This window comes from Balaenoptera borealis (genome assembly GCF_965194805.1).
Source record: "Balaenoptera borealis genome assembly, chromosome: 19".
Lineage (NCBI taxonomy): Eukaryota > Metazoa > Chordata > Mammalia > Artiodactyla > Balaenopteridae > Balaenoptera > Balaenoptera borealis.
Genome location: NC_138878.1, coordinates 12,490,126 through 12,510,358, shown reverse-complemented (window position 1 = coordinate 12,510,358; position 20,233 = coordinate 12,490,126). Strand labels below are relative to the sequence as shown.

Below are 20,233 nucleotides of genomic sequence, written 5' to 3'. Positions count from 1 at the left end.
ACTGAAGCCTGCACGCCTAGAGGCCATGCTCCGCAACAAGAGAAGCCACTGCAATGAGAAGCCTGCGCACCGCAATTAAGAGTAGAGAAACTAGAGAAAGCCTGCACGCAGCAACGAAGGCCCAATGCAGCCAAAAATAAATTTTTTAAAAAAAGTGCTGTTACGTGCAAAGTACCAAATAGCAGATTTCAGAGACCTAGTTCTCCCCATTCCCAAAAAAATAAAAGGGAGAAAACGTAAGATATCTTAATTTTCTACTGACTACAAATTGAAATATTTTGGATATACTAGGTTAAATAAAACATTAAAATTTAACTCCATCTGTTCCTTTTTTGTGGCTACTGAAAAACTTAAGTTACACCTGTGGCTTGCATTATATTTTTAATGGATAGCATGGTCTAATCTACCCACCAGTTTGCAGGAAATACAAAGGATAAAGGAACAACAAACACACAAGGAATGACTCTGTCAAATCCAGAAGGTGAGAAATTCCACAAGAAAAATGATCTGGTTTCTTTAAAAAAAAATTTTTTAACAGGTTGGGACAGTTATTAAAAGAAACATAAAAAGATAAATCAAGCAGATGAAAACTGTGGACAGCTTTATGTAGATCCTGAGTAGAACCAAATGTAAAAACATTTTTGGGAAAAGAAAAAAAAAGGAGAAAACTAGAATATGGGGGTATCAGATGATATTAAGGAATTGTTAGGGCTTCCCTGGTGGTGCAGTGGTTTGAGAATCCGCCTGCCAATGCAGGGGACACGGGTTTGAGCCCGGGTCCGGGAAGATCCCACACGCCGCAGAGCAACTAAGCCCATGCACCACAACTACTGAGCCTGCACTCTAGAGCCCTCGAGCCACAACTACGGAAGCCCATGCGCCTAGAGGCCGTGCTCCACAATAAGAGAAGCCACTGCAATGAGAAGCCCGCGCACTGCAACGAAGAGTAGCCCCTGCTCGCCACAACTAGAGAAAAAGCCCGCGCGCAGCAACAAAGATCCAACGCAGCCAGCCATAAACAAACAAACAAAGAAATTGTTAAATTTTGTTGAGCATGATCATATTAAGGCCTCAACACACACACACACACACACACACACACACACACACACACACACACACTCACACCCCCCCCTCAAGTACAGCTACATTCTCAAGTACTTAAAGATGAAACTATATACCATATTGGATCTGCATTAAAATACTCCAGGAAAAAGAAAAGAAGGGGAAAAGACAAAGTGCTGATAACTGGTAACAGGTACATGGAGGTGCATTACATTAGTCTAACTCCTGGGCATGTTTGAGAATTTCTAAATTAGGAAGTAAAATTAAAAAGCAAAAAGGACCTGGCCTAGATGAAAACGAAAAGTATCAATACATGGTCAAAACCCCTGACAATCTCTGATCCTTAGGTTCCTGCCTTTCGGGCCATGAAGAGCTCAGGTGCTTTGACAACAGGGAACATCTAGGGGCCCTTTATTGCTAATGGAGCCCATTATGAACTGTGAGACCCTCCGTATCCAGGGGTTCTGAACCCACGGATTCAACCAACCATAGATCAAAAATATTTGAGGGAAAAAAAAAAATTCCAGAAAATTCCAAAAACCGAAACTTGAATTTGCAGCAACTATTTATATAGCATTCACCTTGTATTAGGTAATTAAGTAATCTAGAGATGATTTAAAGTATATGAGAATATGCAATTACTATGCCATTTTATATAAGAGACTTGAGTATCCTCAGACTTTTGTATCCAAGGGAGATCCTGGAACCAATCTCCCAACGATACCAAAGGACAACCGTATTAGTTTCAAAAGCTGCATACTGTGAGAACTATAGGCAACTCTTAAGGACCCCATCTAGTTCTGCCACAGAACAGTGATTGCTAAGCATTTTTATCAAAAACTCTTCATAAAAATACTTTTTTCTAGGCCTGATGTGTTCTAATTAGAGCTGAAATAAGTGGAACACAGAGCAGCACTGCTCACTTCTCATAAGGTGGGTAACTGAAACCACAGGCACAGTATTGAACAAAGGAGTCATGAAAGTAAAAGAAGCCCTGACACCAACAATGTGAGCTTCTAGATCTCTTACCTGTAGCCCAATATTCAGGTATAAGAAGCCAATAGAGCCCCTCTCACCCAGCTCATCCTGCTTCTCAGTCCCACCCATTTCCACAATACACAAGGACTCAGGCTGGGCTGGGAGAGCCTGCATGCTCAGAGGTTGCAAACAGTCCTAAGGGGGAAAGAGAAAAGAATAAAACATGGGAAGTGACCAATTTTGGAAAAAACTTACCCAGAGAAATCTAATTCTAGAAGTGAAGAACAACTCTTTCTCATGGACAGGGAAAACCTGAAGAAGTTCTATTCAGACTGAACCTTAGAACAATCTCTGGAGAGGATTGTGCTTTCCTTTTTTTTTGCAAAAGTGGATAACAGTAAAAGTAAATATGCAAAGGGCGCCTCTTTAAAGTCATCCAAGGCCCTTTTCTGCAAACACAATCTTGGATTTTTTTTTTGTTTCTGTTTAAACTAAAAAAGGGAATCAAGACATAAGCCAAAGAAGCAAGCACTGCAGAAGACTCCTGAGGTGTGCTGCTACAATAATCAGGAGAAGCAGCAGGTGGAGATTTCAGGGTCCAGCCCACCTGATCTCAGAGAGGGACATCAAAAATGGGTCAGGTTAAAAAAAAAAAAAAAAAAAGGGTCAGGTGCTCAGGTTCCAAGTGGAAGATCCTTAAAGTTGAGAGTGACACTCACTGAGGGATCCAGGGAGATGATTCTGACAGTATTGTCCACAAGCCCCACAGCCAGGAAGCGAGACCGCTGCTCTCCAGGGGGCACATTGGCCAGACTCATGCACACCACATCTGCTGACATCTCCTTCCGCTCTGTGTATTCATTCAGCTGTCCTGACTACAGGAATGAAGACAGAGAGAGGTCACAAACCACTCCAACTTGCCCCCAAACCCTGGGCCTGGAGAACAAAGCGGGCTTGTTAAGTTCCTTTTTGCTTCCTCGCACTCTTCTTACTATAATCAATGACCAAGAATATCTCTACCTGAGGTTCCAAGACTAAACTCTACAGGCTAATGGAAAGCAAAATTACTGACAGGAGAATCAAGAGACCCTTGACCAGTATAATGCACCACAAATTTTCTAAGCCAACCTAGCTCTCAGGAAATGAAAATACATAAAACTGTTTATTTGTTCATGAAAATACTCTGGGTGAAAGAGAATTCAAATATGGCAGTTAAGGACAAAAACCCTCAATCATAGGTACAGTTGGACTATACAAGTTGGCCACATCCAGAGACTTCTTAAGAACATAATTAAACACACCTAACATCCTTCCATATATAAAAGTAAAATAAAATTTCTGAAATTGATTCAGATTGCAGAAACTAAACATATGCCAAGTATCTGGTGGAAAACTAGAGTGTGAAGGGCAGAAAAAGTGTTTCATTGCTAAGATGGCATTTCATAACTCCAATTAGAATTAAAGACATGAAAACATATCCACCTCCAACCCCCTTGTAAAGGGCTTTTGGACACTTTCCCTTCTCATTTCCCTTTCATTTTTAAAATTTTATTTTATTTTTTATGTTTTTAATAGGTCTTTATTGGAGTATAACTGCTTCACAATACTGTGTTAGTTTTTTGTGTGCACAACAAATCGAATTAGCCATATGCATACACATGTCCCCATATCCCCTCCCTCCCACCCTCCTTTTCCCACCCCCTAGGTCATCGCAAAGCACCAAGCCGATCTCCCTGTGCTATGTTGCTGCTTCCCACCAGCCAACTGTTTTACGTTTGGTAGTGTTCATTTCCCTTTCTTATGAATATATAATCTAGATACCTGGACTGCAACTCCCATCTTCACCTCTGAACCCTACATTAAGTCCCACAGTGAATGGTAAAATAACATACGGGATCCATTTCAAAATAGACCAGTTCTCCTCCTGTCAGGGCGATCACCACTTGTCGTTGGTTCACTGCACACTTCACAATTGTTTTCTTTCCAGGAGTCTTCCACTCATTGACTCTCTTGTCTGCTCGTATGTGCCGAATGCCATCAGGATACACCTAGAAGCAGTAACAGAAAGAAACCCAACTTTAGCAATTTGACTCATCACTCAAGCATGACCCTCACACCTATTAGATCTGTCAGATCTAGAGGCACTGTATTTGAGGCACCAGTTGGGTCAATGACAAGAAAGAGTTAAGAGGTCCCAGGCAAGGTTAACTTCAAAAAAGTTCATGTTTTGCAGCATCCATTTCAAAGAAGTTCAAAGCTCCTTAAATGTGAACCCAGCAATCTACACCATAATGAGGCCAAAGAAAGGACAAAGTAAGGTGAGCAGGTTAAGTAGCTCTCTGAGAATCCTCACCTGCACTAAGGCATCATCTCCTAACAAGGAGCAGGACAAGGTTGGGGTAGTGCCCAGAAACCCAGAGTCAGTCACTTCTTCTACAGTCTCTCCAATGGACAACACAAGTGTGGCATTCACGAAAGACACAATGATGTAAGCATCAAACTCATCTGAAAAGGAAAGAGAAGAAAGAAGTGGGTTAGCTAAGAACTCATTAGTTACAAAGCCAAATGAGACACACTAAGCATTCTCTTCAGAAACCTTCCAAGGCACTTCTCCTATGTGTAGTCATCACACACGGTGTGACGTGGCAAACAGCACAGGACGATCCAAAAGATAATTAAAGGTCATAACAGCCTACACATATACTTTGCTTCCTTAAATGGCTAAACAGCACGTAAAGTAGACAAGCCCACATCTAATACCTTTGAAAATTAATATTTTCTTGAGACATTTGCTAGAAAAATGCAAGAGAAGAAAGCAAGAGGAAATTTTGTATACAATATTTATATGTACTGAAGCTAGAGTTTCAGATGCCAATCGCAATCCATTCTTAAGAGATACTCGCTATAACCAAGAAAGGGCCCCATCTTCTTCCAGAAGTATCTTATGCGGGAACACAAGACCTAATGAATAAAATAGTGATTACTTAAGCCTCCATGAGACTAAGTCATTCTAGGGTTGGAAACTGAGACTCCTAGGATGTCCCAAAAGGAATGATGTAAGAACACTGGATAACCAGGGACGGGGCGGGTGGTGGTGGTGGGGTGGTAGTTTATATTGTCAGCCCTTGAACTCTCTAGTTTTTCACATTTAAAAATATAACCATTCGATGGTCATGAGCAATCCTATTAGAACTTGCTTTTCATTTAATAAAATGTACTTGGATAAACAAACACCAACAAGTTTTTCAAGGAGGTCAGAGGTATACAGGCAACCCCAAAAGTTTCTCACACAGATCCCATAGTTAAAAGCTGTCTACTTCCTACACATTCCACCCTACAACATAAGACAACTTCTGTATGTATCTCCCACATCCAGCACAATGTTTGGCATAAAGCTTGATAAATGCTGAATAAATGTATGTTCATTTTTTTGAGATGAATTGAGATTTTCCTACTTTACATTTGAATTTTCTATATCAATTCCCCTCTTCCTGTCCCCTTCACACAGAAATCAGGCAAACAAGGGATGGAATGACAAGTAGACAAGGTACTAAATTGGAGTGGCTACCTCACTCTTAGCAGAAGCAGCTGAAGGATCCTGCTTGCCTGAGTCCTTGTCAGAGCTCAACACCATAGGCCTGATCCACCCCACTCACATCAAGGACACAGTCTGGATTTTGATTGCTCCAAGGGTCATTCAGCTGAACTAAGATTACTCAATGAGTTCAGCAGAATCAGTGCTCTTTACAGAAAAAGGGGCCAGATGAAAATGTATTATTGGCATAACCTATAGTAGCGTTCTGACCTATTAGCAGGATATAAAATCAATTTGGTGGATTGCAATCAGCATTTTAAAATATAAATATATAGAAATAAATATAATTTATGAGGATGCCTCATAGTAAGGGTAAGTACTATTCTGCAAAACTGTTGCTTCAGTTAACAATACGTGTGCACTGAATGAGTGGCTGAAAGGCAAGGATCAAAGATCTTTCCCAATGGGTATAATCTAATGGCTACACCAGGAATCCAGAGTAAGGGTTCCATCATAAGGAGTAACACTGAACAAGCAGATAATTGGTTTTAGATTACTTTATTATAACTGTCAACATGTATCGCATGCCTGGGGACACCTTATAAAATGGCTTTGTAAGACCGCACTGTTCACATCATAAAACATGGAGTGCAGATGTGGTTGTCTCTGAAATGGACGCCTTAATAGCGCACAACAAAACCATCATCGCTCTCCACACAACACCAAGCTTGGAAGCTTTGCTCCAGCTCTCAGTTTTTGAACTGGAAATCTCTGGTGTGTAAAAGTAATAGGAATTGCTTAATTTTAACATTACATAAATATTGTGTCCTTTCCCATGTTCTCAACACTGAAACCTTGTATCTTAAATGCTGTGCCAGAGCAAATTAAAGCCAAACAGAAATGGGCTCAAACTGGTCAGGATTTCGGCCTCTTCCTTCAGTCAAGGGAAAAGGTGGGCTTCCAGAAAAGAAACCACACATTTATAACTTACATGCAGAGAATGAGGGGAGTGAGGAAAAAGGGCTGCCTGGGCCCTTATCCTTCCTCTGACCCAAGGCCCCAGACTGCTCAGGTATAAAAATAAAGAGATGCTCGGTGGACTTAAATAGGGTCTTACGTTTGCTGGGCAGTTCAACAAGGAGTAAAGCAATGACTGATGTCTGAAAACTGCTTTACATCACGGATTTCCTCAAAATATCCACTACCCTGTAAATACTAAGCACACTGTAACTTCTACCCTTTCCATTCTATGGCCAGGAGGACCAGAAACAGATAAGCTGCTCTTGTGTCCTAGGCAGGTTATAGGTTAAATGGGGGACTTTAGAACAAAATCAAGCTTCAGTCAAGATAAATGACTATGAACTATGAAATCTATGTTGCCTTCTTCCAGAGGTTTCAAATTTCATATGAAAGACCATTAGTTCATACCTCAGTGAAGAATCTATTAGGATATGAGGACGCATCTTTGTCTCAGTTAAACAGGACTTCTATCTGTCTGAGCAATAGGGAAGCAGCCCACAGAAGAGGGAATGCTTTCTTCTTTCCCCCGCCTTAGTATCTCAGGCTCAAAAAACAGCTCACTACTCCAAAGGGAAAAGTGAGTGACCATCCAGATGATTTAAGCCTCCAATGTCTCATTCTCACTCTATACTCAGACTACTCAGTGCTTGTCTTGCCTCAGCACAGTCTTGATTATACTCAAAAGAAAGAGAAAAAAGGGGGGCTTTCTCCAGGACCTAATCTTTCAGTCAGTACACGTGGAACATACCAAAACATCAAGGGAGAGTATGAAGTTAAGATTTTCTAGCTACAGCCTCTTTCAGCTTAATGAGAGGCAAATTAACCACATGTTCCATATTCTGTGGGAGAAAGTGATTCCTGCCTCAGACTATTTAACATACAGGCAGATGGGTGTGCACCACTAACACTGCACATGGAGAGCCAACTGCAAAGTTACCCTCTGAAAGATGCTACCAGGGCAGCCTCAATATTTTGTGCAGGTCCCTCTCCCTGGGTAATCTCTAAGACCCCATAGTAGACCCTAGCAATAGGTACAAGGTACACACCTGTGGTGATCAGCACCTTCACCAGCCACCTGTGGAAGAGAAAAAAAGGCTTGGTATTGGTAGTGTGCATCACCAAGTACCAGCCAAGGTTAGTAGTTGCCTGGAAGACTGCAGCATGTGTGGACATGTGGAATAGTAACTTAGGGTATCTGGAAAGAGAATGAACAGAGAGAACTTGACCTGTTTTGTGGGTGATAACCCAAATTATAGTTTCTAAAGAGTAAAATTTATCAAGATGTATTCATTTCCTAGATTTTGGTATCTAGAGGACAAAACTTTTCAGCTACAAGTTCCATCATGCAACATACCACTTATCACGAACTTATCTAACTTACCCCCAAAGCCTTTCCTGATTCTCAAACACATGCCTGTTCCCTCTCCTCTAACCCCTCCTGGCAACATGCTTGCTTGTGCCTTTCATCACATCAGAACACACAACAGTTTTTTATACTTATCTTCTTCTTTTTTTAAAATTTATTTATTTATTTATTTATGGCTGTGTTGGGTCTTCGTTTCTGTGCGAGGGCTTTCTCTAGTTGCGGCGAGCGGGGGCCACTCTTCATCGCGGTACGCGGGCCTCTCACTATCGCGGCCTCTCTTGTTGCGGAGCACAGGCTCCAGACGCGCAGGCTCAGTAATTGTGGCTCACGGGCCTAGTTGCTCCGCGGCATGTGGGATCTTCCCAGACCAGGGCTCGAACCCGTGTCCCCTGCATTGGCAGGCGGATTCTCAACCACTGCGCCACCAGGGAAGCCCTTATCTTCTTTTTTAGATGGCACATGCCCTGAGAGTAGAGTCTTATCTTAATTACAAGGTAGCAGAATGAGAATACTGAACTTATCCTAGAAAACCAGCATGACCCAGACTCACTATAGGGTTAGTCAAATGAACACTGGATTGAGATTCGGGAGACACCGCTTTCAGTCTCTATTACCTAGGTGCCCTATCTTGGGACAGTCAACGCCTGTGATTTTCGGTCTTCTTCATAAAAATGAGGGGTTAACTTTCCTGCAAATCTAAATTGATTTTACAGTAAAGTTTAATAAGTGAAAACAAAAACAAACAAAAAAAAAGGAACAAACTAGGTTTTATCTCAAAGGCTCTTTCTAATTCAAACAGTCTGGGAAATGTTTTTAAGAGCCTAAATATCAACCAGCCAATCTGCCACCAAGCTAAAGGTGAACGTCAACAGTGACCAGCTTCTTTATGAAGACATTATACAAAATGGGGAAATCTTTCAAAACCAATCATCCAATAATTACCTTCTCAGCTAAAATGAACCTACTAATTTCCTATTCACTTTTTCTTTCTACTCAACTCAGATTGGATTCCAATGCTTACACGAAGACAAAATCCACTAAAATGTGTACTCTATTAATAGAAATGAGATTTCCCTCCTCCACATTTCCCAGCTCCCTTAAATTTGTTCCATACAACCAAAACATCTAAATAGCAGGAAGATTTCCAGCTGATTTCTTGAAAAAGCTTTGTATATTGGCCAGTCCCACATTCCTGAGGGAACAAGAGGAAAATGAGGTCTAGGAATAGAAATGACCTACGATCCCAAAGAATCAAAGGGAAAATGAGAATTGAGTTTCATCTCTAAGGAACTGAAATTCAGTTGTCACAAGACTTTCCTGCTATTGCACTAAAAAGAATTTTCGCATAACTTTCAATTTTTTAGGATGAGGTGACCATTTTTATTCAGGAGCTCAGACTTCCTCTTTCCTCCATCCTTTCTTTTCCACTCACTCTAAAATTCTGATTCCATTCAATCAACCTCCGCTTTCCTTAAACACAACTACTATACCTATTGAGTAGGACATTAACAAGCTTTACCAATCTCTTAATATCCAGAATAATACCTTTAATTTCACTGTGATTTCAGCACAATGAGAGAAAACATCGTTGAAGAAAAAAGCAGCAAAAACTTTCCCTTACACCATATTCCTCACACAAATGGAAAGAGTATCTTAAAGATGAATACAGTCAAAGAACACAACATACGACAGCTCTATCTATGATACTCAAGTGTATATGTGCTGAACAGCCACCCTATGCTCCCCTTACCCATGTGTACAAAAAGTAGTAAGTGAAGGCACCCTGATTGGGACAGCCTCAAAAACATGGTGTTGAGTCAGAAGAAGTTTCTAGTATATGGTGCTAGATGATGTGATATAGAAGCATTATGAATGCAGTTTCTTAAGCCTTCTATTGTCAATGGCACCCAGACCCTCATTTTGACTGTTGGGAAAGGGCTGCTTACCTTCAATGTGCCGACGCACTGTCCAGACAGCATTGGGGTTACCGGGTAGCTCTGAGACAGCCATTTCTGATACCTGACAGGGAGAGGAGACAAACCACAGATCCAGTCAGCATGAAACTCAGATCCTTACTTACAACTACACTAGATAATACAGTCCCAACATAGCAGGGCTCACACTGTGTACTTGATTAAAACATTGGAACAATCTAGTCAAAAAGAACATAAGAACCAAAACGCTAGAGGTATTGGCAATTCCCATAACAGACTTCAGCAAGAAGTGATGGAACATCTAGGACAGTTGTTGCAGCCAAGGCCAAATGCTTCCTTTGGGTATAACATGCCTGCATCCTCCTCAAAGTGAGCATGTGGGAATGAAACAGTCCATCTAAGTTAGCATCCCATTTCTTTCTTTTTTAAAAAAATTTATTTATTTATTTTATTGTATTCGTTTTATTTTTGGCTGCGTTGGGTCTTCATTGCTGCGCGCGGGCTTTTTCTAGTTGTGGCGAGCGGGGGCTACTCTTCATTGCATGCTTGGTCTTCTCATTGCGATGGCTTCTCTTGTCGCGGAGCACGGGCTCTAGGCGCCTGGGCTTCAGTAGTTGTGGCTCGCGGGCTCTGGAGCTCAGGCTCAGTAGTTGTGGAGCACGGGCTTAGTTGTTCTGCGGCATGTGGGATCTTCCCGGACCAGGGCTCGAACCCGTGTCCCCTGCATTGGCAGGTGGATTTTTAACCACTGCACCACCAGGGAAGCCTCCCATTTCTGTTCTTTGTTCCCTCAAGGCCAAATTCCATCTCCCTTCACAGAACAATTCAAATGCCACATTCTTTAGGAAAAATCTTCCCTTATTCTCTTGGCTGGCAGTCATCTCTTCCTTGTAAGTTCTCACAGGAATCACAATCATCACCTCTTAGGACACTTACCTAAAAAGTGATCTGAGGAATTGTTTTGTTCTTCCTACTAGATTTTTATGCTCCTTAAGGTCAGAGTCAAGAATCCTCTGAATGTCCTATAGGCTCTCAAATGAGAGTAAATGCAATATGTAAGATGAACTCAAAATGATCTAGAGGAGAAAACTAGGTGTGGGTTATACATTAACTGTAATATCCTTGCAATTTTTCTGTAAATCTAAAACCATTCTAAAATAAAAATTTTATTAAGAATTTTTTTTTTTTTAATATATTTTATTTTTGGCTGTGTTGGGTCTTCGTTTCTGTGCGAGGGCTTTCTCTAGTTGCGGCGAGTGGGGGCCACTCTTCATCGCGGTGCGCGGGCCTCTCACTGTCGCGGCCTCTCGTTGTGGAGCACAGGCTCCAGACACGCAGGCTCAGTAGCTGTGGCTCACGGGCCCAGTTGCTCCGCAGCATGTGCGATCTTCCCAGACCAGGGCTCGAACCCGTGTCCCCTGCATTGGCAGGCAGATTCTCAACCACTGCGCCACCAGGGAAGCCCTAAGTATTTTTTAAATGACCTAGAAATAAAAAATTAGGCAGCCTATTATACTGTACAGTGGAACTACATCTTATAGGAAGAACGCAAGTATATACATGAAAGACATTACCCTTTTGTTGGTTTACTGACGTAATAATAGCAGGAATACCTGATCGTGGTACAGGAGAATCTTCGAAAACTTCACCATCAATAAAACGTAAATGTCAGGTATACCACACTCTATACACCAAATGTAATATCTGACAGTGACCTTGTTCAACTGAGACCATAACCTAGCTAGACAACAACGTCCAACAATTTTAAAATAGTTTTATATAACACAGATTTTTTTTAATAGAATTGGAAAAAATTAGGAGGGAGCAGAGGACTCACAAACAATGATTCTTAGTTGGGTCCTTTATCTCTTACACGGTATACAAAATTTTCTGTTAATGCATATATGTATTTTTTGTGTTGAGTGCTTGCTTTAATCAGATGCTCGACAGGATCCAATTAGCAGTAAGTAACTAATCAAGAACTACTGGTCTAAATTGGGTTCAAGTCATCGAAAATTTGGTGACCTGATGAATATTTTGGCAGTCAAAATTTTTTGAATTCTCTGAAACTATACTATTAATAGCTAACATTTATTGAACAGTTACTATATGCCAGAACTTGAGCTAAGTGCTTCATACGCATTCTCATTTAATTCACACAACAATCCTTTAAGGCAGGTCCTATAAAGCTTAGTAATAGCTATTAAGTAGTAGAGTCAGAATTCAAAACCAAGGTCGTCTTCCCTGTGTTCCAATAAAAATTTCCAAAAACAGGCAGTGGGCCTCTAAGAGCCTGGAGTCTGCTCAACCTCAACCTCTAAGAGCAAACTGTCAGAGAAAGCTTTATTTTACTCCTAACAAAATCAAGTCCAGGGCACTTGCTAAAAGCCATCAACACTAGAACCATGATGAGAAGAGGGTGTGGGATTTGAGAAGGTAATTTTGAGTATCCATTATCACCTAAAAAGTCCAACAATAAAGGATTCATTGCGGGGGGTGGGAGGGTGAAGGGATGAATTGGGAGATTGGGATTGACCTATATACACTAATATGTATAAAACAGATACATAATAAGAACCTGCCATATAAAAAAAAAATTAAATTTAAAAAAATAAAGGATTCATTAAATAAATTCTAATCCACCCACTGTGGAGATATATTGCAAAAACATTAAAAATGACATGACATAAGAGCACACAGTAATCAGAAACGTAATAAGATACAAAAATATATACACAATATTAACATAGTTAATAATATAAGTATCTAAAAGCTACGAAAAAAGACCAACACTAAAAGGAAACTGAGTAAAATGTGTCATGCAGATTTCCTAACCTCCACGTAATGGCAACTGAACCTGGAACTAACAGACGTATTTCTCCCCTTTGATCCCTATTTGCCAGATTTTTAAAATGTGCCTACTGTGCTAACATGTTAAAGGACAGGAAATTTAAACTCTAAACTTTATGGAAATGGGGAGGCAGAAAACATTTTTCTTTCACAGAAACATTAAATACATCTTTGATCTCATCAGAATAAAGCCTTAGGCTGCTTTGTCAATGCTTTCCTCCAAACCCTGCATATGATCTAGAAATTCCAATCTTACCTCAAGTCCATGCCTTAAGACTCTCAGAGATGACCTCGGTCCCCTACCACAGGCCACATATAGCTGTGGAGTGTCTTCATTGGCCAGGTCAGCTATCTGCACAGAGAAAGGGGAAAAAATGTCTACTTCTGCTACTTTTCCATACCCAACCCTGATTGTTCTCAGGGCGACAAACCACTTTTTAGTTTATTAGGCTTAAATATTGCTACTGGCCCTGGGGGCATGGAGTGGATAGACCCAATGTTCCAAAAAGCAAACAGTTTGAAGCAGCAAGTTTTACCAACAAAAAAAGCTTGTCCTTTTTTTTTTTTGTGGCCATGCTGCGTGGCATGTGGGATCTTAGTTCCTTGACCAGGGATCCAACCTGTGCCCCTTGTAGTGGAAGCACGGAGTCTTAACCACTGGACCACCAGGGAAGTCCCACCTGTATCAGTTCTTGAGTTAACAAAGTATTTCTTACAATTAGTGAAATTGTTATATAACCTCAAACTGAAATCTCAGCATTTCCTTCCAACTAAAAATATAGACAATAAATTATATTATCGTTATCCGTGACTTTGTCACCAATATTAAAGTTTATAGATACCTCCAAATATCATTTCCCTCATCACGATTTCAAAATTACATTTACTAGATCTGCTGTTAGAACGCACATGATCACAGCTGCCCTATCTACTACAGATGTTCCTATGATGTATCTGACCAATTACAGGGTAACTCTGCACCTGGCTGTTTGCCACCAAATGGGGAAGCCATGTGTTCTTGTACTAGTCACCCCAGACATCTAGCTGCTTTCCAGTACAAATATTTGTTGATCAACATGTGGAAACAAGTTCTTTATATTGTAGTTTTGTCAAACTGTACAATTCAAATGAAAATTCTTGACTGTAAGGCAGTGCAGCCTACTGTAACATGGATAAGCATGTGGGTTGTGAGCATATACAACCTTCACACTGAGTTCTTTAAAAAATTAACTCACCTATTTTAAATGCACTATCTTGTTATTTTAAGCCCATTACAGAAGCACATATACTAATTTTTCACAATTTAAAAAAAAATTTGCTCTCTTGGCTATCATGTTTATTACTATACGCATTTAAAAACATTATTCACAGAGGGGATCCAGAAGCCTCACTAGGCTAGTAAAGAGATACATGGCAAAAAATGCTTATAGCCCTGCTACAGATACCTGAACTTCCTGTTATTCTTGACCTACAAACTATTTACACAATTATCTCCTCAAATTCCAATGAAAGCAGAAAAAAAAAAATCAGTAAAAATCCAATTAGGAATTATTCATACTTATTTTCTATTGCCCTCAGGACTAACCCTTTCTCAAAAAGAACAAAAGCAGTTAACTTCAGAACTGCTAATTTTACCAGGAAGAGTGCCTGAATACTGACTGTGTGTCCTTGGCACACAGTGAGCAAAACTCTTGCACTAAAAGTGTAATCATCTAGACAGGGTAGGGTGGTGCCTAATGATCACTGGAACCCCAGGAATCCAGGATGCAACAGCATGGTAAAATTTCTGCTACACTTGAGTGCCAGTAGTGAGTGACACAATTCCCATCTTGGGCCACCCTGGGTTCCCAAAAAGGTTCTGTTACTGACTGATCCCAGTGTCTGTGGAGTACTTTATGGAGGAAATGAGTGTTAAAATGAGATATAGATATTCACAGACTGTTAAGTGATAAAAGATCTACTTCAGAATACTGTAAAGGATATGAGCATATTTACATTAAAAAGAAAAGTATAACACACAATGCTTATAGACGCAGAGAAAATGCCTGGAAGCAATCACAGGAAGGTATTAATGGCACAGCCTCGGTGGGATAGCGGGTTGAAAAGATTGGGGGTTGGACTTTTACTTTTTATCTTTTGTACAGTCTGAATTTTTATAAAACATGATTTTTATCATTAAAAAAAAATTTTTTTAAGCCCAAGGATTTATGTAATGGTTTTTAATTACCCAACTACCTTTAGTTGCTTCACCCTTATACTCTGGCAATACCACAGATACGCTGATGAACCTCTTAAACTAGACCTTAATTTAACTGGAGTTAAAACTTTAAACTCATTCAGATTCAGAAACAGTTGGCTAGCACCGTTCATTATGGAGTGACTGGAAAGACCCTCACCTGGCAAAACAAAATGGGAGAGAGGCTGTCCAACTCATCAACCAGCACAAGGTTTTTGAGTGGTCTTGGCTGAAAAAAGAATGTATCTCCTTCTTCCAGAGGCATGGCAGATGAAAACTCAGGTTCTTCATCATCATCTCCAAGATGTGCAATTTGATATAAGTAACTAGGGAGAAGCAAAGACTTTAGTTAAAATATTTTCTGTCTGATGTACAACATGATAAATATAATTAACATGCTATATGTTATACATGAAAAGTTGTCGAGAGTAAATCCTAAGAGTACTCAACACAAGGGAAAAAATTTTTTTCCTATTTCTTTAATGTTGTACCAAATGAGATGAACTGTGATAATCATTTCATAATGTATGTAAGCCAAATCATTATGCTGCAACACCTTAAACTTATACAGTGCTATGTGTCAATTATATCTCAATAAAACTGGAAGGAAAAAAGCAAATAGCATTTAAAAAATATTTTGTCTGAAGATGTTTGCCATCAACATAATGCTCATAAATCACTTTAATATTGAGTCAGCATCTATAGTTTGAGATCTCTGCTTATCTGACTGGGGTTTTCTATTTCTTTAAGAAGAGGGATAAAGAAATTAAGACTACTGAATTCAAACTGGTACAGTGGCAGGACCTTAGCATCACAGTGGTTAAGAGTACTGGACTTCCACTAGAGTACCTGGGTCTGAATCCTAGCTCTGCCGCTTAACTAGCTGCATATTATTACTTAATCTCTCTTTGCCTCAGTTGCCTCATTTATAAAATTGAATAGTACCTTCCTCAAGAATTCATTGAGTACTTAGAACATTGCATCGCACCTAGTAAGCATAGTTTTTGTCAAATAAAATGAAATATGGATAAATGAAACCCAAAGAAAATCTATAACCACTTCTTATTTTAACCAGTCACCAGGCCAAATCTAACAAAAAACAAGAATAGGTGATTTCACAAAAGTATGCAGATACTGTAGTATTATTCCTGAAACAAAACATAAACATATCTAGAGATAATAAGCAACAAAATCATCTTGCCCTTCTCCTGTCTGTCCTCTGGGGGTCTGTAAACTGATTCAAAGGCAAACCACAAAAAAAAATAAAAAAGGGAAAGCAATTTGGGAGTAGATAATCTGTAACAATATACCATCATAAACTGAGTGTGCAATGAGCACACTTTTGGGAAGCAGCTCAATTAAAATAATATCACACTGCTGGTCATATTTATTAAGTCATATACCAAACCTTCAATACAAAGCACTTTGAACAATCCAGTGTAGCTTTTTAGGAGCAAGATAAAATGATTAAATCGGGGTCTGAAATACATAAGACACTCAATAAATGTTAGCCAAATAAACCCCAGCATATAACCCTTCTGGTAAACTCATCAGATTCTATGCTAAATTACGAAAAAGTAAATAGGGTTATTATCCTTGAATGATTTACAAACACATTCAAAAGAAAGAAAATAAAAAGTTAAATAATACAAACTTCTTATTCAGGCAAGATGTCCATATACAGATGAAAAAGATCACCCGTCAAAGACACTTTCACAGATAACCAAGAGGATGCTGGGTTCACTATCTCCATCACAGGAAAGGTTGCTACGGCTGAATCTCGATAAAACAGTTTCTGTGATTATAATGTGCTTCAGAGCAGGAACTTTGGAACCAGGTGGTCTGGCTTTGAGTTAAATTTAGTTGTGTGATCAAATTTCTTAAATTCCCTGTGACCCCAGGGCCCTTACTATAAATGGGTTAACAGCACTGTCTTACAGGGAATGTTATGCATCAATATTTGTAAAGTACTTAGAACACAGTAAATGCTATATTAAGTATCTGATTGATAAATAAGTTTGCTTTATGAGTTAACACCCATAGCACATATTTCTGATGCCCCAAATCTCCACTCTTAAGTCTTCCAGATTTCAGGTGCAACAGTAATGGATAATTTCTCACAAGTTCAAACCCGTCTCACTCTAACAAGCATCCCACCTGTGCACTGCAGTCTTTCTATTCTCTGCCCTCAGAACATCTATCCCGTTGGGGGCTGCCTGAGCAACAGGATGTACAGGGGACTTCATGCCCCCAGGGGTAACCTTCAACCCAAGAGGGAGAGGAACTGGTGTTGTTAACCCTCAGGTGGGCAATTTTCAGAGGCATTCTGCATGCTTCTCAGCAGGTCTTGACAGAAGCCGGTTTCCAATGTCCACAGCAGGAACCTCAGTAACGTGCCCTTAATATTGGCTTTTCCTCTTTTCCCTATCTCTCCCCACTGATCCCTCACTCTTGCTTCCTGCAATTACCTCCCAAAAATCTAGCCTTGTCTCGGGCTCTGCTTACAGGGGAGCCCAAACTAAAACAATATAACAAAAACGTTTAGAACAGTGCCTGTTACATACAGACAAGTGCTCAACAAATGTACACTATGATTCTTTAGAACAAAAGGAATCATTGTCTGTATTATTTCTAAAAAGACTTTTAGAAGACTTAACAGACAATTAGAATGTGTAAATCCCAGGCAAATACACTATCTGCACAAGGTAAGCAAGAACAGAATACCTTGTATGTCTGCAGCTACTGATTCCACCCACAGCCTTATCAAGACAGGTTATTATCTAAGTTTTAATGTCTGCCAATCGGCTAGGTGAAAAAACAACACCTCGTGGGTTTTTTTTTTCTTTTTTTTTGGCCACACCTTGAGGCACGCGGAACTTACTGGACCAGGGATCAAACCCGAGCCCCCTGCAGTGGAAGACAGAGTCTTAACCAGTGGACCAGCAGGGAAGCCCAACACCTCATTTTGATTGGCATTCCTTCAATTATGAATTAGCTTGAAAATCTTTTTACATATTACACTTCTAAACCACTAGTATTTCTTTTACTATGAAAGGCATGCTCAAATCCTGCACCCATTTTTCTATTGACTGAACTGCCCATTTTTACTCAATGATCTTTAAGAGCTTATTAACTCTCCCTTTTTCATGTAGTGAAAAGAAAAAAGATTTCACACACCATTGGTGGGAATGTAAACTGATGTCATCTTTTGAAGTACAATTTGGCATTCCCTATCAAAATTTCATCCCGCATATAGAAATTTAAACTATGGCTTTATTCAGCTAACATGCAAAGAAAGATACACCTACAACGTTCACTATAACACTGTTGGGTTTTTTTTTTTTGATAGGTAAGAAGTGGATTTATTTAGACAGAAATGCACTCCACAGACAGAGTGTGGGCCATCTCAGAAGGCGAGAGAACCTATAGCACTGTTATAATAGCAGAAGTACAAATAACCTAAATATCCATCAAGAGGGGGTAGAGCCATAAAATATTATGTAGCCATTAAAAATGCCTTCTCTACACCAAATGCAATGTATGAGTCTTACTGGGATCCTGATGCAAACAAATCAACTTATGAAATATTGAGACAATATCGACATTTGAATACTGACTGGTTATTTTATTATATTAAGAAATTACTGAGCTTCCCTGGTGGCGCAGTGGTTAAGAATCTGCCTGCCAATGCAGGGGACACGGGTTCGAGACCTGGTCCAGGAAGATCCCACATGCTGCGGACCAACTAAGCCCGTGTGCCACAACTACTGAGCCTGCACTCTGGAGCCCATGAGCCACAACTACTGAGGCAGCGTGCCACGACCACTGAAGCCTGCACGCCTAGAGCCTGTGCTCCACAACAAGAGAAGCCACTGTGATGAGAAGCCTGTGCACCACAATGAAGAGTAGCCCCCGCTAGCCGCAACTAGAGAAAGCCCGTGCGCAGCAACGAAGACCCAATGCAGCCAAAAATTAATTAATTAATTAATTTTTAAAAAAGAAATTATTATTATTTGGGGGAGGTATAAATAAAACAAGACTGGCCATGGGTTGGCCTTTGTTGAAGCTGAGTGATGGGCACACGTAAGTTCATTAATTATACTATTCTCTCTTGTTACGTGCCCGATAGAAAATTTCCATAATAAAAAAACAAAATAATTTTAAGTGAAAAATACAGACTTATTGACATGGAAAGATTTTTAGGATATACTGCGTATTTGAAATAGTAGACTAATAGTTTTTTATAGACTGATGCAGTTCTCTAAAATAAAACTACATATAAATACAAGAAAGTAAAAACACTGTAAGCAGATACAATGTTAAAAAGTAACTATTCTGGAATACTAGGATTATGGGTGATTTTCATTATTTATTTGCTCTTTTATTCATTTTCCAAAACTTTCTACATTATCAGAGTAAAATAACAAGAATGGGAGTAGTCAACATTTACTAGATGCTTACAACAAAAAGTACTTATTAGTGTTTGGCATTTGTATGAAACACCCACAAAAACCCTCATACATTAGAAATGGAAAATGGTGCAGCAGCTATAAAAAAGTTTAGCAGTTCCACAAGAAGTTAAAGAGAATTACGGTATGACCCAGAAATTCCACTCTTGGGTACATACCCGAAATAATTTAAAACAAAGACTAAAACAGGTATTTGCACATCAATGTCCAATGCTGCATTATTCACAATACCAAAAAGGTGGAAAGAACCCAAGTGTCCATTAACAGGTAAATAAACAAAATGTGGTACATACATACATACAATGCATTATTATTCAGAGATAAAAAGAATAAAGTGCTGATACATGCTACTACATATGAACTCTGAAAATATTATGCTAAGTAAAATGAGCCAGACAGAAAAGCACAAATGTTGTATGATTCCACCTAGGTTACCAGACGCTGGAGGAAAGGGGAATGGGGAGTTATTCCGTAATGGGTACAGAGTTTCTGTCTGGAGTGATAAAAAAGTTTGGAAAAATGGCAGTAATGGTTATACAACACTGTAAATGTAATTAATGCCACCAAATTGAACATTTAAAAATGGTTAAAATGGGAAATTTTGTTATATGTATTTTACCACAAAAAAGTGGGGGAGAGAAAAGGTGCTAACAAAAAACGAATGTTAAAGATCTGTACATATTGGTAAAGAAAAATATTTATTATTTACTACTGTAAAAAAAAAGCAGGTTACAAAACAATATATAGTGCATAGTTGCAATTCCATAGAAACATTTAAAT

General features: G+C 39.5%; 1 protein-coding gene across 2 annotated transcripts in view; it reads right to left on the bottom strand.

Moving 5' to 3' along the window:
- SF3B3 (splicing factor 3b subunit 3) overlaps positions 1-20,233 on the bottom strand; it is a 47,670-nt gene that overhangs the window by 12,702 nt on the left and 14,735 nt on the right. For both annotated transcript variants that reach the window (XM_082369785.1, XM_082369786.1), the window contains exons 9-15: positions 15,145-15,310; positions 13,005-13,100; positions 9,911-9,983; positions 4,397-4,548; positions 3,936-4,091; positions 2,763-2,918; positions 2,095-2,238 (exon numbers count right to left, since the gene is read on the bottom strand). In XM_082369785.1, the coding sequence (XP_082225911.1) occupies positions 2,095-2,238; positions 2,763-2,918; positions 3,936-4,091; positions 4,397-4,548; positions 9,911-9,983; positions 13,005-13,100; positions 15,145-15,310 (943 nt within the window). The remainder of the gene's footprint in view (positions 1-2,094; positions 2,239-2,762; positions 2,919-3,935; positions 4,092-4,396; positions 4,549-9,910; positions 9,984-13,004; positions 13,101-15,144; positions 15,311-20,233) is intronic.